At 44.3% G+C, this 27,059-nt stretch overlaps 1 protein-coding gene and 1 pseudogene across 1 annotated transcript; one reads left to right on the top strand and one right to left on the bottom strand.

Moving 5' to 3' along the window:
- Window positions 1–8,270: 8,270 nt before the first annotated feature.
- LOC148113320 (uncharacterized) lies at window positions 8,271–9,358 on the bottom strand (annotated as a pseudogene).
- Window positions 9,359–20,342: 10,984 nt separating this feature from the next.
- Window positions 20,343–25,961, top strand: LOC117664045 (uncharacterized). Its single transcript, XM_034414770.2, has 2 exons — window positions 20,343–21,936; window positions 22,624–25,961. The coding sequence occupies exons 1-2, from the start codon at window positions 20,343–20,345 to the stop codon at window positions 25,959–25,961; spliced, it is 4,932 nt and encodes a 1,643-aa protein (XP_034270661.2).
- Window positions 25,962–27,059: the final 1,098 nt, after the last annotated feature.

The following is a 27,059-nucleotide window of genomic DNA, read 5'->3' as shown; positions in this document are numbered from 1 at the left end:
TGGTATGAATGGCTGAAAAATAAGGAAATAAGTTAAATGTATGAAGAAAGGAGGGGGGAAATGTGTATGATCTTTTGTTAATAAAGAAGAAATGATATAAAGTAGAAAATGAACGTCAAATATGTTAATACTTAAATATCTGTAAATATTGATGTATAGAAAGAATAGACCACTGTATATAGCTGAAAAGAAAGTGATATTTTTTTTGTTGTGTTACTTCTTGTTGTTTTACATGTTTGATTTTTAATGTTGTTTTAATGTGTTTAAAACAAAAAACTTTTTAATAAAAAAGGACATTAATCTTTTAGATGCCACTGAAATTTTTAAATTTTTATTTGTATTTGCATTATTAAAAATGTGGTTATCTGCTATCTCTTTTATTTCCACCTGCACCCCATACTATATCTATTTCTGTGAAAGCAAGAGTGAATGTTCCAATATCTCAATCACATTGTTCTATCTGTATGTATACACACACAATACATACACACACACATACATAATACACACACACACACACAAAGATAGAAAGAATGAATAATATGTGTGTGTTTATTTTGTGTGTAATAAAATAAATCTACATTTTTATTCTGAAATCTAGCTCTTTCAATTATTCATGGCATATAGAGCAATTTAAAATATGATCACGGCTTCCTTTCAAAGTATCACATAGTTTCTTGAGAATTTTAAAAAAAGAGAACGCAATTCTCTCTTTTTTACTGAAAAGGAAAGGAAGAAAAATCCCCTTGCTTCAGTATCTATTCTGTTCAATGAAAGTTTTCCAAATTGTATATCTGCATTGGGTGTTTGGGCATCTAGATGTATGGGATATAATACTGTAACTACACCTATTAAATCAATACACAAATCATAACATAGACCTGAGAAATTTAAATTTTAAAAGAAGAAGCTGACTTTATGCTACATTTTTAAAATAGTAGCTATTTGCATTAACTGCTGACCAGCGAATTCAGCTGACCTACTCCAATTCAGGAATACACTCACCAGATTATTTTATTTTTGAGTACACAATTCTGTAAATATTATCAAACATTCAGGATAATGAATGTTGTTAATTCTACGAAACTATATTATACTGAATGTCCAAATAACTATTAAAAGTTATTTTGATTATTTAATACTGTGCTATAAATGCTTTATGCTATATTATCTCTGGAGGATTCCTGTTCACTTATTCAGTTTTGTTTTCTTTTTCTCACAACCATTTACTATATTTTAGAAATTTGTTCTTATATGATATGGAATTGTTGATAGAAAATTGAACATTTATTTTTAAGTGAAATTAAATCATAAAAGTGGAAACTGTTATAGCATGAACTTCTAGCTGCCTGTCTTAAAATAGAATCTCAGGTTTTATCTGTATTTGTTTCTTTCATTTACTAATTATAAAGCATTTTTACATTTTAAAGTATTTTATGTTTTTACTGCTTCTATAATGTGCCCTTTTTTTACTCAAAAAACTTTATGAGAAAAAATAGTAAATCTATGTGAATCTGAGTTTTGATTAGAAAGAAGATTTGATCAATATCCTGAATCAAATTAGGTCTCTTTCTGATTTGAATGATTTGCTGCTACAAAAATATTTTGGGGAGAAATTGATTTAAAATTCTGAATCAAATGAGATTTGATAATTCAGTGTTAACAATGTTTTTTAAAAAAGCATGGAATTCATTTGAATTGGATCAATTTTTTTTTACAAAAGAACAATTCAATTAGACAACTGAATTATATATAATTTTATCTAATTATATATAAACCTACATTCTATGTTGTATCATCATAGTAATAGTTGGTATTTTGGGAGGAATATGTGATGAATATCAGGGATGTATGCCAAAAGTATACACAATACATCCAACAGGCTGGATATATGAAAGCCAACTTTACCGCCCAGCCACAGCAGCAAGCACCAGGTAGCAGAGACATGAGAAAATACTGAAAATGAGTTATCCATTTGGAGACAATGGCATATTCTAGAGGAGAATGAAAACTACTCTTGTATTTTTATGAAGAAAATCATATGGGCAGACAAGATAAAGGGATTTAGTGCCAGATTATGAACCCCTCAGGCTAAATCACACTCAAAATGCTATTAAGGAAGAATAAAGGATTTTTCAGAGTACTAATAATATTATATGACACGGCAAGATTAAAGTTTTCAGAATATCTATTTTCTGATGTCGCCATGTAGTAAACGAAAATCTGAAGCTACAAGGCAGAATTATAATGGAATGATACATGGAAAGTAAGAAGCATGAACATTGGAAAGCCCAACACAGTGGGAGAATTACACATTGACATCTTAGGTATCAGAAAATTAAAGAGAATTAAAGTGGACAAAAATTAGATCTGTTCTGTCAAAAGATTATACTACTTAATAAATCAAAACAACAACAACAATAAAAAGGAATTCATTGTTGTCATAGTCAGGAAAGATATACCAAAGACTAATGCTGTCAGTGAATAAAAAATATCAGCTAGACTCTGTTTTATCCAAGTTTATACCCCAACCAGAGATGCAGAAGAAGAGAAAGCTGGTTGCTGTTATGATCAATTCAATCTGAAATCAAGCAAAATATGCTTCTTGTAGTTAACGGTTGAATGCCGAAGCTGGAAATAGTCAGGAGAAAATATAGTTGGGACTGGAAGCAATAAGGAGACATAGAATATTAGTAACTAATATATAGTATGTACTAGTATTTCAATGAATTGAATGAATTTTTGGTTGAAACTGTCTAATTCATGTTTCAAATATGATTCTAATATTTAATATAACTGCACACACATATTATTTACCATTTAATATTTCAATCAACCTGAAGTTATAGGATTCTTTAGAGATCTGATAAATATTGGGTAAAGTTTTCTTATATCACTGTTAATATAAGTTTTTCCAACTTTTCTTATTCCAGAGATAGATTTAATTTATTTACTTAGTATATTTTAAAATTTCTTCAGATTTGTTTTATCTGAAGAAATAACAAACTCACCTTACATTTCATTAAAAGATAGCTATGAATATTGTGTCTGAAAAAGTTACCGTATTTTCCGGCATATAAGACGACTGGGCATATAAGACGACTCCCAACTTTTCCTGTTAAAATATAGGGTTTGGGCTATACTCACCGTATAAGACTACCCCTCTTCCAATGCACACCAAATAAAAATAAAAAAACATCAACTGGCTCACCCACAATGTAAAAGCAGCTGTGCTAGACCCAAAATGGCCCCTGCAACAAGCAGGAACCTCACACAGCCACAAAAAGCCCCAAAACCCAACTTTCACACTTTACACACACAAAATTCCACATACAGCTTTGTGAGATTTTATGTGTTTGTGTAGTTAGAGTGAAACACTACAAAAACATACTAAATCTCAGAAAGCTGCACAAATATTATTTTATTTTATTTTTATTTTTATATGAAAGCTAAAATTAAAACTTCCTAAACTTTAAATGGCTAGGTCTAAAAAAGAACAACAACAAAAAAAAACCCAATTAACTATTTTTTTTAAAGATCCCAAAGGGGAAAAAAACTTACCCAATAGAACAGGGGTCTCCAACCTTGGCAACTTTAAGACTTGTAGACTTCAACTCCCAGAATTCCTCAGTCAGCTTTGTTTTGCTGGCTGAGGAATTCTGGGAGTTGAAGTCCACAACTCTCTGCCTGCTTGATTGCAGGCAGGGAGTTGCTTGCTGATGGAATGGATTCAGGCAAGCGAAGCAAGGCAAGGCAAGCAGCTAAGGTAAGCAAGCTGGAGGGGAAAAACTTTTTTCCTTCCCCATGGCTCTGGCGATCCCAACTGAGTTGCCTGATTAGCAGATCGTCAGGGCTTGGATCGTCAGAGCCATTTAAGGCTTGTCAGAGCCTTTCGGGCTGGTCTTCCTGGTTACAGGAGAATGACACCCGGCGTATAAGACGACCCCCGACTTTTGAGAAGATTTTCATGTGTTAAAAAGTCATCTTATACGCCGGAAAATACGGTAATTTGTCTTTCCAGTGCTCTGCAGCATTTTGACTGTCCAATTGGCCCAAGCTGATAGATGTCCTTGGATTTTAATTGAAATAAGGGATGCTTCCTATATCAGGAAGTTTATAATATAACATGACTGTCCACCAAATGATGGATATTCTTCCTGCAATTTGTATTGAAGGTAAATGTTATCTGTGCAATGTGGGTTTTCTTGAGGTGTTAACTAGATCTATCTTATCATACTGCTTCAATTTATAAAACACTTCAGCTTGAAATATCAAGTCATTCTATCTCATGTTGAAATATCAGCATGGATCAATTGAATTTGATTGGATGCTTTGATCTGGAGACCTCAGACCATATGCTAAAGCCCTCTTTGTTCTCCACTTTATTCCAACACTTTAACTGGAAGAGAATTTTGACTGAAGCTTAAATGAAATGAAGTATTCTTTTAAAAATTTGCTGTCTCCAGTAAGGAAATTGACTTTGCACTCAACCTATATAAACTTAGTTAATGTTTCTAATATTTTAGAAGGCAAATTATTATTTTTTATATCAAACTTAAGTAGTTTTCTGCAACAAGACTGAAAGGAATTTGTGTCAAACTACTTTTTATTAGCTGCTTCTATTTTATTCTGTGGTTTTGGACTAGTTTTACTGGGTAGCTGTTTCCTTATGATCCACCAGAATTGGCCCAATAAATAAGCATAGTAAATTTATAAACATATAGTGAAAATATGTACATTAAAGATAATCGTAGTGAGAATATGTGATTAACTATACATTGATTTTTTTTGATATTTTCAAATTTGTTTATATTGATTTTTCCCCTATAAAACATTTGTATTGTTCTGTTTGAAACAGCTTAACCAGATTTATGCTGACATGTGAAGTGAATACTCTCTATACTCGTTTGTTTCATTAATACCTTGGCTTCTTCATTTTAGTTAAAATTAATATCTCATCATTCTTCTGAATTTAAATATTGAGCTAATATGCTGAAGTAATGTCTACATTTAATTAAGCCAAATATAGTTACAATTCTCTCTCTCTCTCTCTCTCTCTCTCACACACACACACACACACATACACACACACACACACACTCACAAAGAAAAAAAGTGTGTGTGTGTGTGTGTGTGAGAGAGAGAGAGAGAGAGAGAGAAGGAGGGAGAGAGAGAGACCACATACACTGAATATGTTATTTATGAATATTACTCTGAGCTGACAAAAATTCAGTACTGACATTCAGTACTAATATAGATTTTCTTCTACACATCTATAGGTGAATATAAAATTATACCCAACTTTATTTTAGGAGCATTAGAAGTAGCTGCTCATTCATTTAGACAAGCATCTGAACAAATTGAAAGTTAAAATAATAAATAAATATTAAAATGAAACTGAAACTGCAGCCATTCACTATTAAAAGACTAATAAACATGATGAGGCTTTCAGATATTCTAAAGGCTAAGTGAATAACAAGCTAACTTCAACTTTCAAAGAAGTATTTCCATATGTGAGAGCAGTACAGGACATAATGAATACAATTCCCTAAGGGACTTGCTACTGATGGAAGACAGGTTCTTAACCTTACTTACCTCAGCCATTTCAAGCTTTGAATTAGCAGTAACCAATAATCAATGACCTCAATGTCAGGGAAGATTCTGAAAAAGATAATCAAGCAACAAATCAGCAAACACCTAGAAGCAAACAAAGTAATAACCAAAAGCCAACATGGGTTTGTCAAAAACAGTTCATGCCAGACTAATCTAAGACAAAATTAGTGGACCAGAGGAATGCTGTTGATATAATTTACTTAGACTTCAGTAAGGCATTTGATAAAGTAGACCATAACCTATGATTTGATAAAATAGAAAAATGTGGGTTAGACATCATCACCATCTGGATTCATAACTGGCTGACCAACTGCACCTAACGTGTAGTCCTCAATGGAACTGCATCTACATGGAAGGAAGTATGCAGTGGGGTACCCCAAGGCTCTGTTTTAGGCCCAGTATTCTTCAACATCTTCATAAATGATTTGGATGAAAGGATAGATGGGGAACTCAGCAAATTTGCAAACGACATCAAGTTAGCAGGAATAGCCAATACTCCAGAAGATAGGCTTAAGATACAGAAGGATCTTGACAGACTTGAACATTGGGTGATACCTAACAAAATGAAATTCAATGGTGAAAAAAGTAAAGTTCTACATTTAGGCAAGAAAAACAAAATGCACAGGTACAGTATATCTGGTACCTTGCTCAATAGTAATAACTGTGAGAAGGATCTTGGAGTCCTAGTGGACAATCACTTAAATATGAGCCAGAAGTGTGCTACAGCTGCCAAAAAAGCCAATAAAGTTCTAGGCTGCATAAACAGAGGGATAGAATCAAGATCACTGTTCTGTCCCTGTACCACGCACACACCCAACCAGCCAGCCGAGGGTTAAATAAACTCTTCAAACACTCAACGTCAGTGATAAGGAAATTGGCAGCAACTCTGTGGCTGCCTGCCAAGAACTTTTACTCCGATAACACAGACAAAAATACACACAGTTTGAATAGTCCAGTTTGTAATTAAATCCACAGCAAATAGGTGTTGTTTCCGAAGGTGCAAAGTGCCTCGCCAGAGATTAGCTTTGTCCGTCACAGAGTCCGAATGGCCACCACACTCCCTTTTATAGCCTGTGGGGTGTGGTCCAGTGACTCAGCTAATCTCTGGCACACCTTCCCCTCTGCTGCGCATGCTTCTCCCTGTGCCTCTGGCGAGGGTCCAGTCAGCACTTATTTTCCTCGTCGTTGTCCACCTGTGGCTGCGGGGACATGCTTGGCTCTGAGCCTATCGTTTGGCCTTCGGTGTCCTCCGGAGGCATTGCCAGAGAGGAGGGTCCTGGAGAGGGAGGCCTTGCCAACTCCTCCCCCTCACTCTCAGAGTCTGCATCTGTCGATAGCCCAGGCTCAAGCAATGGAGCCACAACACTATCCCCCACCGCAGGGCCCTTCTCCGCAGCTGACGGTCGGGATGCAGTCGGGACAGGAACTGATCATGGAAGGCCCATACCAGGTCAGGGGCATGAACGGAGGAAGCGTCCTCCCAAGAGAGATGCTCGGGCCCGTACCCCTTCCAGGTGATGAGGTATTGGAAGCGCCCCTTCAGCCAATGGGAGTCCTGGATGCCGTCCACCTTGTACGTCGTGGACCCGTCCTCGGCGACAGAGGGCGGGGGAAAAGGAGTCGTCGGACGCCGGAGGTGGCACGGCGGGGCCTCAGGGACCAGAAAGGACTGATGGAAAACAGGGTGGAGTTGCATGGAGCATGGCAGAGTCAATCGGTAGGCCACTGGGTTGATGACCGCCTCGACCGGGAAGGGACCAATAAAACGGTGGTCCAGTTTCTTTACCGGCCGGTCCATGGGGAGGTGTTTCGTGGACAGCCATACCTGGTCTCCCACTTCCAGTGGTGGCATTGCCTGTCGAGAGCGGTCAGCGACCCACTTGTAGTCCTCCTTTGCCCAGATCAGCTGCCGCCGCACCAGCTGCTGCACTGCTTGCAGTTCCGAGAGGAAGTCCTGGGTCTCGGGAACAGGGGAGTCCAAGATGGACAGTGGGAAAAGCCGTGGGTGGTATCCCGCTTTGGCATGGAACGGGGTCATCTGGGTGGAGGTGTGTTGGGAGTTGTTAAAGGCGAACTCCGCCAGGGGAAGGTACTCGGCCCAGTTGTCCTGCTGCTGGTTGACGAAACAGCGGAGGTACTGTTCGAGGATGCTGATGACCTTTTCCATTCCCCCATCAGTCTCCAGATGGTGTGACGACGACAGGCACACCTGCACCTCCAACATGGCCATCAGGCTTTTCCAGAAGCGGGCCGTGAATTGGGCCCCGTGCTCCGAAACCACCCAGTCCGGCAGGCCGTGGAGGCGGAAGATGTGTTGCAGGAACAGGCGGGCTGTGGTGCAGGCTGATGGCAGTCCACGGCATGGGATAAAACGTGCCATCTTTGTGAGTGCATCCACCACCACGAGGATGGTCGTGAACGTAGCTGACGGTGGCAAGTCCATCAGGAAGTCCATGGAAATGGCTCCCCACAGTCTCTCCGGTGTCGGCAGTGGCTGGAGGAGTCCAAGAGGTGGGCTGGATGTGGTTTTGGCCTGTCGGCATGTCACACAGGACGTCATGTACGCGTGCACGTCGTGCCAAACCCGAGGCCACCAAAAAGTCCGCGTCACCAGATTCAGCGTCTTAAAGAACCTGAAATGTCCCGCCACGGGTTTGTCATGGCACTGGTTCATGACGAAGGCTCGGAGCGGACTTGTGGGCATGTACAACCGGCCCCGGTGCTTCAACAAGCCCTCCTCCAAAGTCCATGGGGACGCGAGGCCGACTTCTGCTTTCCGCTGCTGCGACCAGTCATCCCGACGCTGCGCTTCCAGCACCTGAGCCCACAAGTCCGTCGGTTCCTGGACCGCGGCCAAGGATTCCGCTGGCAGCACCATCCGTGGGGGAAGGGAGTCCTTAGGGCAAAAGTACTCCAGCTTGCGGGATAGAGCATCTGCTCTCTGGTTGTGGCCGCTTGGGATATAAGTCATGTGGAAGTTGAACTGGGCGAAAAACAACAACCACCGGATATGCCGCTGGTTCAACTTCCTGGCCGTGGTGAGGTGCTCCAGGTTCCGATGGTCCGTCCACACCTCCACCTGGTGTCGGGCCCCCTCTAGGTGATGCCGCCAAGCCTCGAACGCGGCCTTGATAGCCAGCAACTCTTTTTCCCGGATAGTGTAATTGCGCTAGGAAGGATTGAGTTTCCGGGAGTAATAAGCGCAAGGAAAAAGAGTGCCGCCATCCACCGGGGCCTGTAGCAGCACCGCCCCAATCGCCACATTGGATGCATCCGTCTCGACCACGAATGGACGATGTGGATTGGGGTGCCTCAGGACAGGTTCCGTGATGAAGGCCTGTTTCAGGACCTCGAAGGCCTGTTGCTGCGGGGGACCCCACTGGAATGGAACCTTCTTCCGAAGGAGCTGGGTCAGCGGCAAGGTCAGGGTGGCGAAGCCCGGGATGAAAGTTCGGTAGTAGTTGGCGAACCCCAGCAGTCGCTGGATGTCCTTCACCCAACGAGGGGGTTCCCAACTATGCAAGGCCTCTACATTGTGCGGGTTCGTGGCGATGCCTTCGGGGGAGATGATGTGCCCAAGGAACTCTATGGAAGTCTGGAAGAAGAAACATTTCTCCAACTTCGCATAGAGTTGGTGCTCCCGCAGGCGCTGTAGGACCTGGCGGACCTGCTGGAGGTGGCTTTCCTGGGTCCGGGAATAGATCAAAATGTCATCCACGTATATAACCACAAACCGGTCCAACATGTCCCGGAAAAGGTTGTTCATTAGATGCTGGAAGACTGCGGGCGCGTTGGTCAGCTGAACAGCATGACAATGTACTCGAAGTGGCCGTATCGGGTGCCAAACGCCGTCTTCCACTCGTCCCCCTCTTGCACGCGCACCAGATTGTAGGCCCCTTGGAGATCAAGCTTAGTGAAGATCGAGGCCTCCCGCAACCTCTCCATCAGCTCTGGGATGAGCGGCAGGGGGTAACGATTCTGCACGGTGATTGCGTTTAACCACCAGTAGTCGCAGCACAGGCATAAGTCCCCCGTCTTCTTCTTCACAAAGAGGACCGGGGCCGAGAGAGGGGAGGACGAAGGCTGGATGAACCCTCAGGCCAAGTTTTTGTCCAGGAAGTTCCGTAGGGCGGCCAACTCGGGCTCCGACATGGAATACAGGCATCCCGCAGGCAGTGGCGCATTGGGGATCAGGTCCACTGGGCAGTCATAGGGTCGATGCGGGGGTAAGCGGTCCGCCTCCTTTTCACTGAACACGTCGACGAAGGGCGTCAGCCCAGGAGGAAAAGAGACGGCAGGGGTGGAGACATCCTGGCCGGCACAGGTGTGGCGGATGTGGTCGACGCACTGCAGGCTCAGGAAGGAGATGGCGTTCCTTGACCAGGCCAGCTGCGGATCATGGGCCCGAAGCCAGGCCATCCCCAAGACCAGCGGAAAATGCAGGTCTTCCGTCACATAAAATTGGATCACTTCCTCGTGGGCCCAATGGCAAGGCGCAAAGGCTGAGTCACGAACTTAATGGGCCCTGCTACAAGTTCCCGCCCGTCAATAGTCTCGACCCTCAACGGAGGGTCCACCGGAACCAAGGGAACCTTAAAATGGGTCACAAAGGCCTGGTTCATGAAGTTCATCATGGCCCCCAAGTCCACCAGCGCATGCGCTTGAAGCCCCTCCGACCGGTTGGCCAACAAAACCCGGGTGTCCAGAATCAGGTGCCGAGAGGGCTCACAGTCCACAGCCGCCAGCTGGTTTCCCCTAGGCCAGGCCTGCCCCGTTTCCCGTCTGGTCATGCCGAGATTCCGGAACAGGCTTGAGTGCCCCACTGTGCTTCCTGGGGCAGGAGGTGGCAAAATGTCCAGCCTCCCCGCAATAGAGGCACAATCCCCCTTGGCGTCTCCGCATTCGCATTCGCTCCTGGGCTGTCAGGCGAGGTCGAGCCGCTCCCAGCTCCATGGGCTCCTCCGCGGTTGCCACAAAACGCGGGGTGACCCGGGACGCTGTTGGTGCGGGACGCGGGGGTGCAGAAACGGTCGGGGGTTCCTGGACGGGCCGGTGAGTCTTATGCCGTTGGAAGCGGGCGTCAATGCGCAAACACTGCGTTACGAGGGTGTCGAGGGTCTGAGGCGCCTCCATCCGAACCAGCTCGTCCTGCAGGTCGTCGGAGAGGCCATCCTGGAAAGCGTCCCTTAATGCTGCATTGTTCCAGTCAGAGTCCTAGTCCAGAAGCCGAAATTCAGCCATATATTCCTGCAGGGGGCGCTTCCCTTGACGGAGGTCCTTGAGGCGCCTGGCTGCCGTCTGAGTCTTCAGGGGGTCCACGTACATCACTCTCAGATGTTGCCAAAAGCCCTGATAATCTGCCAACAAGGGGCTATTCTGCAGCAATAGGGGTGTGGCCCATCGGACGGCATTGCCAGAGAGGAGGTTAATTACGAATGCCACCCAAGCCCGGTCTTCCGGAAAGTCCTCCTGCCTCATAGCCATAAACAATTGGCATTGACCCATGAAGGCCGGGAACATCTCCTGCTGCCCAGAGAACTTATCTGGCACATTGATAGGGCATTTCCGACAGGGAGGATTAGGAGGTGGAGGGACATCTGCAGGAGCATTTCCCAAAGCCAGCTGTGCAGTTAGCTGACCAACTTGCTGCTGCAGGAGCTGATTATCAACTTGTAGTTGTATTATTTGCTGCAGTTGTGGGTCCATCTCTGTTAGAGATGTTCTGTCCTTGTACCACGCACACACCCAACCAGCCAGCCGAGGGTTAAATAAACTCTTCAAACACTCAACGTCAGTGATAAGGAAATTGGCAGCAACTCCATGGCTGCCTGCCAAGAACTTTTACTCCGATAACACAGACAAAAATACACACAATCTGAATAGTCCAGTTTGTAATTAAATCCACAGCAAATAGGTGTTGTTTCCGAAGGTGCAAAGTGCCTCGCCAGAGATTAGCTTTGTCCATCACAGAGTCCGAATGGCCACCACACTCCCTTTTATAGCCTGTGGGGTGTGGTCCAGTGACTCAGCTAATCTCTGGCACGCCTTCCCCTCTGCTGCGCACGCTTCTCCCTGTGCCTCTGGCAAGGGTCCAGCCAGCACTTATTTTCCTCGTTGCTGTCCACCTGTGGCTGCGGGGACGTGCTTGGCTCTGAGCCTATCGTTTGGCCTTCGGTGTCCTCTGGAGGCATTGCCAGAGAGGAGGGTCCTGGAGAGGGAGGCCTTGCCAACTCCTTCCCCTCACTCTCAAGAGTCTGCATCTGTCGATAGCCCAGGCTCAGGCAAAGGAGCCACAACAATCACGTGCAGTGTTAATACCACTTTATAATGCCTTGGTAAGGTCACACTTGGAATACTGCATTCAGTTTTGGTCGCCACGATGTAAAAAAGATGTGGAGACTCTACAAAAAGCACAGAGAAGAGCAACAAAGATGATTAGGCTAAAACATATAAAGAATGATTGCTGGAACTCAGTATGTCTAGTCTGATGAGAAGAAGGACTAGGGGTGACATGATAGCAGTGTTCCAGTATTTCAGGGACTGGCCCAAAGAAGAGGGAGTCAAGCTTTTCTCCAAAGCACCTGAAGGTAGGACAAGAAGTAATGGGTGGAAACTAATCGAGGAGACAAGTAACTTAGAACTAAGGAGAAATTTTCTGACAGTTAGTACAATTAATCAGTGGAACAACTTGCCTCCAGAAGTTGTAAATGCTCCAACACTGGAAGTTTTAAAGAAGAGATTAGATAACCATTTGTCTGAAGTGGTATAGGTTTTCTGCCTAAGCAGGGGGTTGGACCAGAAGATCTCCAAGGTCCCTTCCAACTCTGTTTCTGTTCTGTTCTGTTCTGTTCTGTTCTGTTCTGTTCTGTTCTGTTCTGTTCCGTTCCGTTCTGTTCCATCCTGTTCCTTTCCATTCCTTTCCATTCCATTCCATTCTATTGTATTCTATACAATCTTTCAAAAGAGATATTATATGATTTCGGTACTTTGTGCTAGTTACGAACTAGCCGAGGTATTTTGCAAGGTTATGGTTTTCAAGCATAGTCCTCACATACAGTGCAAAATAATAGTCATTATTATTATTGTTATTTAAATTTATTGGCCACCTCATTCTATGAAATCTAGGCTATGCACAAAACTAAAAATATATTAAAATAACTACAAATATATGTAGACAGTACTAAAATGATCTAATAAAAATAATAAAGAAAAACAGCGCCCATGAAACAAATAGCAAATATCTGAGACAAATCAGTCATTAATAGTACCTAGACATAAACAACATCTACATACCATTCAAAAGAGACAATTAAAAAGCCAAAAAAGAAACAAAAGACCCAAACCCTGGCTCACCAGCAATCAAAATCCAGATGAACAGAAATTACCACCAAGATTAACACTAGACCAACAATCAAAAAGCAAACAATATTTCTGTCAAGGAACTGCCAAACAAACAGTAAACAAGAGACCAATCCAGAAACTGCCAAGATGAACACTGACAGGGCCAGCCACTAGTATATAAAATGAGAGCAAATACCAGTCCGTATTAGCATTGATGATGCTACCTACTTTAGTAATGAAACATCTGCAAGAAAACAAACAAGCTCAGACATAAAAAAATATCAACCCAAAGTGTTCTTTGCCATAACCACCATGAAATCATTAACAGCTAAGGATCAAATATCACACGCAAACTCTGCACATTTCCTTTCAAGTAGAATTCATTTTCTTGGAGTTGACTGAATTCTAATTCCTTTGGGCAGTAGAGTCCTATCTGGATATACTTGCAACTTGTTCTACTTGTTCTGGCCATCATATTTAGGATACGTTTGTCAGGAACAAATAATCAGGAGCATTCATTGACTTTAAAGTACAGAAGAGTTCATTATTGTTACCTATATTACAAGACACTAATCAATTAATGGTCAAAGCTCAATTATCTCTAGAGAACAGCCAACAGAATTAATGGGGGGGGGGACAGGTCTTTTGTGACAATGCAATGACTCTAAACTGTTGCCACATTTAATCCCATTCTATGGCTTAGCCTCTTCTTTTACATCATTCAACATATTGCTTTCTTAGAATTGGATATTAAGAAGAAATAGAGCTTATGAATCTACTTTTCATTGTTTTGGATGGTTTCAATATGGGATAAATGGAATTATGTGGAAGACCCAAACTTTTAAAGCTAAGCATACTTTCCACTTAAAAAGATCAGCCTCCACAGACCTTCTTTATTGAAATAGCTAGAGTTATAATCATTAAACTTTATTACTATTACACTAAAATATTGCTAGTCAAATGTTTTTTTGTTTTTTGTTTTTTTTAAAAAAAATTGATTTATATGCCGCCCTTCTCCGGAGACTCAGGGCAGCTTACAATGTGTTAAGCAATAGCCTTCATACTTTTGTATATTTATACAAAGTCAGTTTATTGTTTCCACAAACTAGGTCCTCATTTCACCTACCTTAGAAAGGATGGAAGGCTGAGTCAACCTTGAGCTGAAAAGCAATGTTCAGCTTTTAGGTACTTTAGGTAATTTTAGTCTTAATTCTACCAAATAGCTGATTGGCCTGGCTAAAGTTGTTTGATTTCTATTTGTTTTTGATGATCTATAACAAAATAACATCTTAACTATAATTTCCATTTTAGATCTCCTTTGCTTTGTTGCCAAGCTTTGTTATAACCTTGTTAAAATGTTAGTATTATCATTTTATTTAACTTTATTTAATCTTAACTGTATATCAAATATAGCACTGTATTTGATATACAGTTAATATATTGTTTCCAAATTATTTTCTTAAGAATTAAATAAAAGTACATTTGGGTTAATAATAATAATTTTGTTTTTGTATTATTCTTGTAAGCAATAAGGATAATTTCCCAGTTATGACTCATTTTTTGCTTAGTATAAAACAAAATGCTTTGAAATACTGCCCAAAGGGAAAAATATGCAATTAACATACCATAAAAATAGTAATAATTTCTCTATTAGCTCTATTATTTATTTCTCTCAAGAAGGAAACTGATAATTATACCACAGAAATTATAAGATAATTTCTGTCACACTGCAAATAGTTGTTTTAAATGAAGTCCCAAGTGGAACCATAGCAGTTTTAAGACAGAGCCAGTTTTTTTTTTATTTATTTATTTATATCAAATTTATATACCGCCCTTCTCCCTGAGGACTCAGGGCGGTGTACAGCCAAAGTAAAAACATAAACAACAAACAAATTAATACAAATTGTATTAAAATACAAATATATATATATATATATATATATATATATATATATATATATATATATATATATATATATATATATATATATATATATATATATATATATATATATATATATATTTGGCCCCATTATTAAAAGCAATGACAAAACAATTAAAAACATTTTAAAAAATCTTAGGCCAGCCCGGCTTGCTGAAAAAAGAAAGTTTTAAGGGCACGGCGGAAGGCACCGAGGTCTTGGATTTTTCTTATCTCTGGGGGCAGCTGGTTCCAGAGGGTAGGTGCCCCCACAAAGAAGGCCCTCCCCCTGGGGGTCACCAGCCTACATTGTTTGGCTGATGGCACCCCGAGGAAGTGGGAGTGCACAGGTCGATGGGAGGCCGTCGGTAGCAGCAGGCGGTCTCGAAGATATCTAGGTCCTATGCCATGGAGAACTTTAAAGGTGATAACCAACACCTTGAAGCACACCTGGAAGACCACTGGGAGCCAGTGCAGCTCACGCAGGAAAGGTGTTGTATGGGAGCGCCATGCAGCTCCCGTAACTACCTGCACGGCCGCATTCTGGACCAGTTGGAGCCTCCTGGTGCCCTTCAAGGGGAGCCCCATATAGAGAGCATTGCAGTAGTCCAGGTGAGAGGTGATGAGGGCGTGAGTGACTGTGCAAAGGGAATCCCGATCAAGAAAGGGCTGCAACTGGTTTGATCTAGTAGCTAAGGCACTAGGCTATAAACTAGGAGATTTTGAATTCTAGTCCTCTCTAAGGCATGAAACCCAAGCCAATCATTGTCTGCCAGTTCAATTCACCTCACAAGATTGTTTAGGGAAAATAGGAGGAGGAGAAAGTATTAATTATATCCATTAAATTATTTATAAAATCAATAAAAGATTTTTTAAAAATCTTTTTAAAAAGGCTTACTATTGGTCTAATTATCCATACCATAATCTGAATTAGGTTTTCCTTTGGTTGTTTGAATTTTTGCAGATATGAAATTAATGAAAATTTGAATAATATAAGAACTATTAGCTATAAATTACAGTTGAGAAAATATACTGATAAAAATAATCTAACAGTGCTAACCAAACTTCAACATGCCAAATATATAGAAATAGAACAAATAAATATGACTTGTACAACATGATGTTTAATGAAATATGGAGTGAATTTCAATAGGTCATATCTGAGCAAAAGCTCAGTTGTACCCAAAACCAAATTAATATGCATTTTAATAAGTAATAGTAATATGGTGAAGCAAAATTAGCAGGGCTTGTGTGGGAAACCAGTGTAAACCACAGAAATATGTCAAGATATAAAAGAACAGTTAAAAGCAATGCTAAACAAGATCCATACAAGTAAACCAACCACAATCTGAATAGCAATAGAGTTTACTTGCATCAGAAAGCTCAAAGTATTCACAGAAATTGAACTGCAAAGGTCTAATCAGGCAAATAAATCAAAGCCTCACCAGAAGTATCTTAGATAGTAGAGACAAACGAGGGAGAGTTAGCAGTAGAATCAACATTGTTATTGAACCTTTTTCATTTCTAAGCCAGGAATTCACTACTTTACCATCTCAGAAAGAACCAAATCCTTTAACTGAAAAACAAAAGGAACTGAAACATAGAATAACTGAGCATCTAGAAAAAACACAAAAACAATGGAATAAAGTTGCCTGGATTGAACGATGGTCCAAAATAACAGCTAGTCCAAGTATTAAAAAATGCCAATACTGTAATATCAAACATAAGCACCAGCTCACCACACAAAACTAACCAATGTATAACACAGTTGCAGTTACAACTGATTACCTTGGATGCAAAATTAACAAAAAGGAAAAAAAGCCAAACATTTCACCACCAAATTGTTGGGAGATAAGGTTGAAAAATAAAATTGATGTGCTAAGATCAGAAGCAAGCACATAAGAACAGATGAAAGAACAGAAACGAAAGAACGAAAGATCATAGAATATTTGATAAAAAAACAAAACACATGCTTACCAAGAACTTGCAAATTGTTAACTAGAATGATAGCAATAGCAATAGCACTTAGACTTATATACTGCTTTACAGTGCTTTACATCTCTCTAGGCAGTTTTACAGAGTCAGCATATTGCCCCCTACAATTTGGGTTCTCATTTTACCCACCTCAGAAGGATGGAAGGTTGAATCAACCTTGAGCCTGGTGAGATTTGAGCTGCTAAATTGCAGGCAGCTGGCAATCAGCAGAAGTAGCCTGCAGTACTGCACTCTAACCACAGTCCAACAACATCTAGATGCTAGGTTTAAACTGTCCCTTCCTTCCTCCAGCCATGGTTGTTAATCCCTAATAGAAGGAAAGAAAAGTAATTAATAGCAATACTGATGGTGTAAGCCATTCTGGCTTCATTCATCTAAAATAATTTTACTGGATAGACAAAACAAGGTGATAAACAGGGTGAGTGAGGCCCTTTTATTTTCAGGGATTTTTCATTGATTATATTCGTTTATTCTTTATTCTTTATTGTCATTGTACATGTATACACAGTATACCCATACAACGAAATTCACTTAACACCCAAAGACCAGGTCCAACACACATAATAATCCCCAAACACACTCCCACCCACCACAATTCCCCACCCCTAAACCACCCAAACATCCACACAACAGACCAAGTAATACTGTCCAACAGCTCACTGATGGTGGCCCTTTAGTTCATTCTTGAGTGCAGTTATAACTCTGGGATAAAAACTATTCAGAAAACGTGTGGTCTGAGTTTTAATTGTTCTGTATCTTCTGCCAGAAGGCAACAGTCCAAAAAGATTGTAAGCAGGATGGGAAGAGTCTCTGAGAATGTTATGCAACTTTCTCAAACAGTGAGATTTGAAGATGTCGTCCAGATGGAGCCAATGATATTCTGGGCAGTTTTAATTATTCTCTGTAGAGCATTTTTATCTGCTACAGAGCTGCTCCCATACCATGCAAGAATGCCGTATGTCAGGACACTCTCAATGGTGCTGCGATAGTTGGACAGAAGTAGATACTAAAATAGATTTATCTTCCTGAGCATTCTTAGGAAGTACAGCCTCTTTTGTGTCTTCTTCACAAGCATGTTAGCATTCATAGTCCATGAGAGGTCCTCAGAGATATAAATGCCCATTATATCTTTTAATATTAACATTTAGTCTCTAATTATTTATGAATCTAATTATGTTTTATTTGCTTCATTATTTACTATATTCTATTTCTGGAATGTTACATAGAGCAACACATCTTTTTCCTGTTTTTTTAAAAAAAACCATTCATCTTCCACTTGCTTTTCTTTGTGACCTGTTCTTGTAGGAAAGTATAGGCTGTTTTCCAGTTTATTAAAGTTAGAGATACTGTCATAATATTCAGTTTCTCCCATAGTTTTTCATATACAGAACTGAAATCATAAAATACCAGAAGAAATAGAAAAGCCACCAAGTTTCAAAGGGATCCAACTCTCTCTTTCAAGGAAAAGAGCTCTATTCTTAAACCACTGCGGGCCTGACATATTCAAGATGGCCGAGTCCCTCTACGAGCCAACCCCAGTCCAGACGGTCCCCTGGGATGTTCTTCAAGTGAACCTGAGAGCCCATCACACTCCAGTTCCTTAAAAATTTGTACAGCGCTACGAGCTCCGGCAACGTGTACAAAGAGAAGGAGAACCAGTCAGCGCATATGTGGCCGCCCTTCAAAAAGCCGCAACGCATTGTGACTATCGAGATCTAGATGATGCACTACTCGAGCAATTGATTTGTGGCATTAGAGACACTCGTCTACAGAGGTGCCTTCTGGCAAAGCCAGATTTAACGTTAGCCGGTGCGCTCGACGAAGCCAGAGCACACAAAGTGTCCACGTAGGCTTCTGAAGCACTACAACAGCCACTGCCAAGCAAAGACGGCCCAAAAACAGCCCCCGTTCACAGAGAGGAGGCGCGAACCAGCACGGAGGAAGAGTCAGACGAAGACGTCTTCCACACAGAAAAGAAAAAAAGCGAGCAAAGCCACCACCACGAGAACTGTCCTAGCTGTGGCAGGGATCACGAGAGACAATCCTGCAAATACAGAGACGCCATTTGCAGGCGTTGTGAGAAGAAAGGCCACCTAGTATGAGTTTGTAGAGCTCAATTTCCGTGTAGTCGCAAGCCACGTGACTACTGCGACCAACCAGAACCAGCACGTTCAAAACAGCCAACCAGAGATGATGGCGCGAGAAAACGGCAAGAGATTCAAAAGCGGGAGACCTACAGCACGAGAATCGGCCAAACCAGCACAACTGACAAAGAGAAAGTCTACACGAAAGTAGAAATCGAAGGGAGACCATGCTGAAGGAGAGCCCCTCATATGGTATATCCTAACAGTATGCATCACAAAGGCCTTGCTTTTATATCATTTATAACGTATCACCCTTTATCCTAAATCTGTACTCTCAGTAGCAATCTGTTGTAACTATAATGTTGTAACAATTGTAACCACAAGATGTTCCAAGATAGTATTGTGTAAACCCTATAGGATTTTATACTCACAGACTTCTGCTTTTATACTTTTCCATTATATACTTCTGTATTTGTATTTTTCCATCTTACCCATCTGTATGTATGTATACTGTATTATCCTAAGAGGAACTGAAACCATGCTATGAACATGAAACCTATAAAACCTGCCTCAGGGCGTTGCTCGGGGCTCAGTATTTGTCAGGTTACTGCACTGGGCCTATTGCTAGCAATATTCAATAAAAGCCTGTTTTCTCTGGATCTCTGTGGTCTTGTCTCCTGATTAATTTGGGATTAGTAAATCCCGCTTCATTTCTGGCGAGCCAGCCAGGAGGCAACGGAATTTTTAGATTCCTCTGGATCGTCGCCACGCTGTGAGGGACTCGGAGGATCGGGGAAAGCCCAGGCGCCATCGGACTCTTTTAGTCCGAGGGGCTTCCCCGTGGGGCCGGCCCGTCGCAGCATCGGTTGACGCTTCCAAGAACCGCTTAAGAGAGAGACCACGAGACCAGGCACGTTTCAATCCAGCTGGAGGAAGAAGAAAAGGACGCCGGCAGGCAAGTACCTGAACCCCTGGGCTAGGGACCAGCCTGTATATCCAGACAACGGGGGGTTGCTGGGAAGGTAAGAGTCACCCAGGGGAATAACCACTAGCCGGTCTAGGGCCAAGCTCCCTCAGGGGGAGGGAGCATATGTAACTGGCCACTGGACGGGTGGAGGAGTGGGGGGGAAGTGCCTGATCACCCTTTCCCTGAAGGTACGAGGGGTCAGGGGGACCCCAGGGTCGGAGGGACCCCAAGGTGGGAGGTTTGTCGTGCACGACTGGTGTGAGTGTACCCCGCGATTCCGTCCAGTGACCGTTGAGTGTCCGGGGCTGGCGGCCGGGGAAGAGTGATTGAGAATCCTTCGTGTTTTCCTGGGAAAGAAGGACCCCTTACCTTCTTCCCAACCCCTTTACCTACTTGTCTTGTCTGGTGCCCTGGGAGGAAAATGGGTGGAGGAGGAAGTACGCCTTTGACCCCCTTGGCATGTATGTTAAAACATTTCAAAGATGCCTACATTAGTCAAGATTACGGCATAAGATGGAGTAGGCAGAGGTTGAGGACGTTCTGTGAAGTAGACTGGCCAGAACTCAGAGTAGGCTGGCCAGCAGCAGGGTCGCTGGACCTAGGGATAGTACTGCAAGTACACCAGAGGGTCTTCCACCCCACCACTGGACATCCGGACCAAGCTCCATATATCGATGTCTGGCTTACATTAGTACAACATCCCCCCATTTGGCTACAAAAGTGCAAAGCTGCAAGGTGTAGATTATTGGTTTCCCGCACCCTGCCATATAAAAAGGAAAAAACGATCCCCACCATCCTTCCTAGCTGCCCAGAGGAACTGCCCAATCCACCACCATATCTCCCTCGGGGGGAGGGTGACATTAGCCAGAGGGCAAGCACCTCACTTTCTGGCAGTACAGGAGAAGGAGCCGACACCTTCCTGAGAGCCATGGACGACTTGGGTATCCCCGATTCACCAGGGGTACCTACCCCTATTGACCGCTCCGCCCAAACCAGTTTGGATGGATCGGACAAGGGGGCCCGCCCGAAGGAGCGACAAACCCAGAAAAGCGAACAGATCACCCCCTCCTCTGATGAATTAGAAGGAGCAGTGGGGGGACAAAAGTCGCCCCTTGGGAAACAGGAAGGCCCCATAGCTGATCGAACTCGCTCAAAGGATACCAGGCAGAGTGAGGAAGCGGACTCATCGGAAGACGGACCGGCTCTTCTGAGCCCTCTCAGGAGGGTAGATCAGTCCGTCGTTGAACCGAACAGGGAGCCCGTAATTGTCTCTGTGTTTCAACACGTCCCATTTACCTCCTCGGACCTTTTGAACTGGAAAATGCATTATGGTCCGTTTTGTAACAAACCAGCAGAGGTTACTGATTTGATTAAAACTATTGTAGATACCCACAATCCAACTTGGAGGGATCTACAACAGTTGATGAGTACCATCTTCAATCCGGAAGAGAGGGAAAAGATTAGGAATGCCGCCCTTAAAATCTTAAAAGGAACTATGCCAGCCCGGGATATGACCATTGAACGCTGGGTGGCTAGAAATTTTCCCTCTGAAGATCCAAGATGGGACCCTTATAAGATCGAGGATCTTAGGTCCCTTCAGGATTACCAGCGCCTTGTGGTGCAGGCAATCCAGGTGGCGGGGAAACCCACCACCAACATGTCTAAACCTTCTTTGGTGATCCAAGGTGCTAGTGAAGCCCCAGAAGCCTTCTATGCCCGCCTCTTAGATGCTTACCGAATGTACACCCCCATAGACCCAACTCAGCCTGAAAATGCTCGCATGTTGGCAATGGCCTTCATTTCTCAATCTGCCCCTGACATACGGCGAAAATTGCAGAAATTGGAGGGAGCTCTTGGGAAATCAATGAGTGAACTGATGGAAGTGGCAAGGAAGGTTTTTGCGAACAGGGATAAAATTGAGGAACAGAAGCAGGAGCAAAAAATGCATAAAAAGGCAGAATTGCTTGCTGCAGCTTTGATGAGCGGCCCTGCCACCCGAGATGGGCCACGACTGGGTAGAGGCTTGAGGGGTCAGGGGGACCCCTGGGGCGGCCCAAGGGGCCAGGGGTCAGGGGGACCCCTGGGGCGGAACCGGAGTCGGGGGTCAGGGAGACCCCTGGACCCAAATCGGTGTGCCATATGTAAGCGATTCGGCCACTGGAGGGGAGAATGCCCTGATAAGGAATTGGAACGTACCAAGGAGGAAAATCGGGGAGGCTATGCCCGAGAGGGCCGAGGTGGACGCGGCAGACCCTTTCGAGGGAGGGGACGAGGGGCGTCCAATACCCCCCTCATTGGTCTGGCCGAAGTCGAGGAGTGGGAGTGAAATGGACCGGGTTCGGCCCGCCTCCCTGAACCTATGGTCAGTCTCAATATTGGAGGCAAGCCCATTTCCTTCCTTGTCGACACAGGGGCAACCCGATCCGTCATAACCAAACCCTTGGCCCAGCCCTCCTCGCATACCATCACGGTCCAGGGGGCAACAGGCCAGCCAATCAAACGCCCATTCCTCAACCCCCTAATTTGTCACACGGGGGGTAAAACGATAACTCATCAATTTGTTTACATGCCTGAGTGCCCTCTTCCTCTTATGGGGCGAGACTTGTTGAGCAAATTACGGGCTCAGATTTCTTTCGAGCCGGACAGTTCTACTTCTCTGACATATGGCAAGGTCTCGGTGGATGTTCCCCAGGAGGAAGCATGACGCTTAATGGCTTTACATGAAATTGTAGCAAACTCCGGTTGGGAGGATTTTAATGTCCCTTCCCTGTGGGCTGAGGACAACCCCCCTGGATTTGCTAGCCATCAGACACCCATCATTGTCGAGGAGCTCCCTGCCAAACATCCAATTCGCCTTCGTCAACGGGCCTACCCTAGGCACATTATGCAAGCTATTCAGGAAGTCATTGATCTCTATCTGGCACATAACATTTTGGTCCCTACTGAATCGGCATGGAACACCCCAATTTTGCCTATTCCAAAAGGGGACGGTCGTTTCCGTCCGGTCCAAAATTTAAAGCCAGTAAATGCCGCTACAGTAACCATTCATCCTTTGGTCCCAAATCCGTACGTTATTCTGGGCTTGATTCCCCAGACTGCGTCATGGTTTTCGGTCATTGACCTTAAGGATGCATTCTTTACCATCCCAGTCCATAAAAAGAGTCAACATCTCTTTGCTTTTGAGTGGGAAAATCCGGCTACTGGTCGTAAACAGCAGTATACTTGGACCAGGTTGCCTCAAGGTTTTAAGAACTCCCCCACTCTGTTTGGGAATGCCCTCGCAGCTGATTTGGAAGCTTTGAACCTCCCCATGCCGGAGGTCTTGTTGCAGTATGTTGATGACCTGCTGGTCACTGGCCAGACAAAGGACATATGCTGGCAAAACACTTATGATCTCCTACACCTCCTACAGCGACTGGGCTATAAGGCTTCTCGAAAAAAGGCACAATTGGTCTTGCAAAAAGTTAGATACTTGGGCTATGATATTGAGCCTGGAAAACGCACCTTGGGTCATGAAAGAAAGGAAGCTATTTGCCGCCTCCCCACCCCACGGACCAAAAGGGATCTCCGGGGGTTTCTGGGGGCTGCTGGGTTTTGCCGTATTTGGATTCCTAACTTTAGCCTCCTTGCAAAACCCCTATATGAGGCAACCAGAGGTAGTGACCGGGAGCCACTCCTCTGGCGAAAAGAGGAACAGAAAAGTTTCTCAAGTTTAAAACATGCTCTAATGCAAGCCCCCAGTTTGGGCTTGCCAGACTTAGACAAACCTTTTCAGTTATTTGTGGATACTAAGCACAATGTTGCTGTCGGGGTTCTCACCCAAAGGTTGGGAACCTGGCATCGCCCTGTCGCCTATCTTTCCAAGCAGCTGGATCCTGTAGCGAGGGGTTGGCCAGCCTGTCTCAAGGCTGTTGCTGGCACGGCCCTTCTTACACAAGAGTCGTCCAAGCTCACCTTTGGCCAGGAACTTGAAATACAAACCCCTCACGCCTTGAAGGCTGTCTTGGAAACAAAAGGCCATTTGTGGTTAACCAATCCCCGTATGCTTAAATACCAAGGCCTTATCACTCACAACCCTATGATTGTTTTAAAGCAATCTACTTCCTTGAATCCGGCAACTCTCCTTCCTGAACCTGATCTTGATGCAGCCCATGATTGTATTCAGACTATTGGGGAAACATATGCCAGCCGCCCTGATATGTCAGATGTCCCACTTCCCCGTCCTGCCCATGTACTGTACACTGACGGCACTAGTTTCCTTCTGGATGGGGTTCGCAAGGCTGGATATGCTGTTGTTACCCTTACGGATATATGGGAAGCCGAACCCCTCCCTCCTGGTACTAGTGCACAGTTGGCGGAGCTCCATGCTTTAACTAGAGCCCTTGAACTTTCTAAAAATCTGGATGTTAACATTTACACAGATTCTAAATATGCTTTTTTAACTGTTCAAGTCCACGGGGCATTGTATAAAGAGAGGGGACTTATTACAGCAGGAGGAAAGGACATCAAGTATGGTCCACAAATCCTCCGCCTGCTGGACAGTGTTTGGGCCCCTCGTAAGGTGGCTGTCATGCACTGTAGGGGCCATCAGAAATCTCCCTCGGACACACAACTGGGTAACCATAAGGCTGACCAGGAGGCTCGTCATGCAGCGTTGCGACCTTTCAACCCGCAGCTGCACTGCCTCGCCTTATGGGATCCCCCAGAATCTATGCAGCCTCATTATAGTGCATCTGAACTTGCCCAAGCCCGTGAACTCGATGCTTCCCTACAGGGGGGTTGGTGGGTCTTGCCCGATTCTCGTGTTTTCCTCCCGGGCCACCTGGCCTGGGATGTCGTTAATCAAGTCCATGCGCACTTGCACCTGGGCAAGACTGCTCTGGCACATGCCTTGTTGCGAGAACTCTATATCAACAAGGTCCATAGCATTGCAGCCAACGTCTGCTCCAGGTGCCACACTTGTGCAGCTAACAACCCTAGAACGGGACCCCAGCCCCCGCAAGGACATCAGCCTAGAGGAGATTTTCCTTTTGACTCACTTATGATTGATTTCACCGATTTGCCCCGCTCTGGTTCATACACTGCCCTGCTTGTCATTATCTGTACCTATTCGGGTTGGCCTGAGTGTATCCCCACTCGCACCAAGCGGGCCTCGGAGGTCACGAAGGCCCTCTTGCAGCTTATCATTCCTCGTTACGGCCTGCCCTCTAAGATCTCTTCAGATAATGGCCCGGAGTTCATTCATAAGGCAACGCACAAAATTTCCACTATGTTGGGTATCCACTGGCGCCTTCATTGTGCTTTTCACGCCAGCAGTGGTTCTTTTGTGGAACGGGTTAATAGATCGATTAAGGACAAACTGGCAAAAATTTGTCAGGAAACGCACCTCAAGTGGCCGGATGCCTTGCCTATGGCTCTGCTCGCTGTGCGCTGCGCTCCTCGCAAAGATTTGCTTGTTTCCCCTTTTGAATTGCTTTATGGGAGGGTTCCCAACTTAGTTCGTCCCTCTCTGTCTTCCGAGACCCAATTGGGAGACACTATTAAGCTCCAACAACTTCAATCACTTAATCGAATGGTTCACAAGTTACAGGATTATGTTTTGTCCTCCCGCCCGCACCTGTTTGTAACCCCCACTCACAACATCTCCCCTGGTCAGGAAGTGTGGGTTAAGGAATGGAAACGGGAACCTCTTTGTCCCAAATGGAGAGGACCTTTCTCTGTAGTTATGACTTCTCCGCTTGCTATTAAAGTTGCTGAAATTAAGCCTTGGATCCATTGGTCTCGAGTCAAGGTTGCTGCCTCCTCCGATTGGCGGGTGGATTGCCATCCTGAGCAGCCTTTGCGGCTCACCCTTCGCCGACGGCGCACTGTACCTGTGGCTGCCCCTTCTGGTGACACTCCGGAAGCTGTCCCTCTACGAACGGGCGCCGAAGAGGAATCCCCTGCAGGTATTACTCCGGAGGCTAATACCCATCGCACGGGCAACGCTCCTCGCTTCACCCTGCGCTCTGGGAGGCAAGTCCCCACAGCATCTCCTTGATTTCATGTGCTGGTTTTGCCCCTGCCCCTGTGATTCCTGCTGCTGTTCCCATTGTATTGATTGTGTTTTATGTATTGACTGTACCCTTCCTTGTGACATTGTTGTTATCGAACAAGTCCTTGAGGGATTCTTCTATTCCAATTCCTCTGGCCAACGGGTCTCTACCCTAACGGCAACTCCCACGGTTCTCACAGCCCTGAGTCTTCCAGAGCCTACCTGTTCCTATCATTGGTCTTAGATGGATCCGGCTCAGCGTATCCGTGAGACGGCTTGTCTCCGCCGGGGACTTTTGCCTTCCATTTGGGTTGTTATTGTTCTTTTGCTAGCCAGTATTATTATTAATTCCCTATACCTTTATCGCGTTCTGCTGGGAACAGGGGGGAAGGGGAGCTTGGATTTGGAGGGTCCCCTTTCGCCTCTAGATGAGGGCAAGCGCTTCCCCACGGATGATGACATTTGGACATGGTTGGGAGGAAACATGTCACCTACATTGGCTCCAGTTCTGTTTTACGACCCTGTGGGATTCGAACCTGAGGTCAGCCCTAGTCAGAAACCTCGTTTCCTGGCTACAGCTGTAACACCGTCCATATGTACTGACTGTTTCCTGTCCCTACCAGTCGGCCGGCGCTTTGCCTTCACACTTCTTGCAGCACCTAATTGTTCTTCTGGGTATCTACCCCCATGTAAATATAAGAATTACTCATTCTTACGCTGCAACGATGACCCTTTACAAAAATGCCATCTCATACGCCTCTTTGGCTCTGGCCATCACGGTCCCTCGCGCAAGCACAGGACCACTCGTGAGGTAAAGAAAGACTACGCGCTCGGGCAGAGCCCTTGTGGTTGTCCGACAAACAAACAGGTGTATGGAAAACCAGCCTCATGCATTCAATTCGATTTAACCACCTGTAAGGTTCAAGAAAAACTGTATAACCGGTGCAATGGGACCCAAGGGATATACTGCTACTTACAGGAGGGGAACCTGACTGGCTGCGCCCCTTGTGTACAAGGCTCCACTTTCCTTTACTCCCCACCGAACGCCTCAATGTGCAGTGAAGGACGGACCTGTACACGGGACTCTGTCCAGTATAAGGTTTG

Source organism: Pantherophis guttatus, chromosome 5 (genome assembly GCF_059756535.1).
Source record: "Pantherophis guttatus breed Tessera chromosome 5, ASM5975653v1, whole genome shotgun sequence".
Taxonomy (NCBI): domain Eukaryota; kingdom Metazoa; phylum Chordata; class Lepidosauria; order Squamata; family Colubridae; genus Pantherophis; species Pantherophis guttatus.
This window is presented reverse-complemented; position numbering and strand designations above follow the sequence as displayed.

Coding starts and splice junctions, on each gene's coding strand:
- LOC117664045 (XM_034414770.2), top strand. CDS start 20,343: ATGGGTGGAGGAGGAAGTACGCCTTTGACCCCCTTGGCATGTATGTTA. Junction 21,937..22,623: donor CCGAGATGGGCCACGACTGG/GTAGAGGCTTGA, acceptor AGGAGGAAGCAT/GACGCTTAATGGCTTTACAT.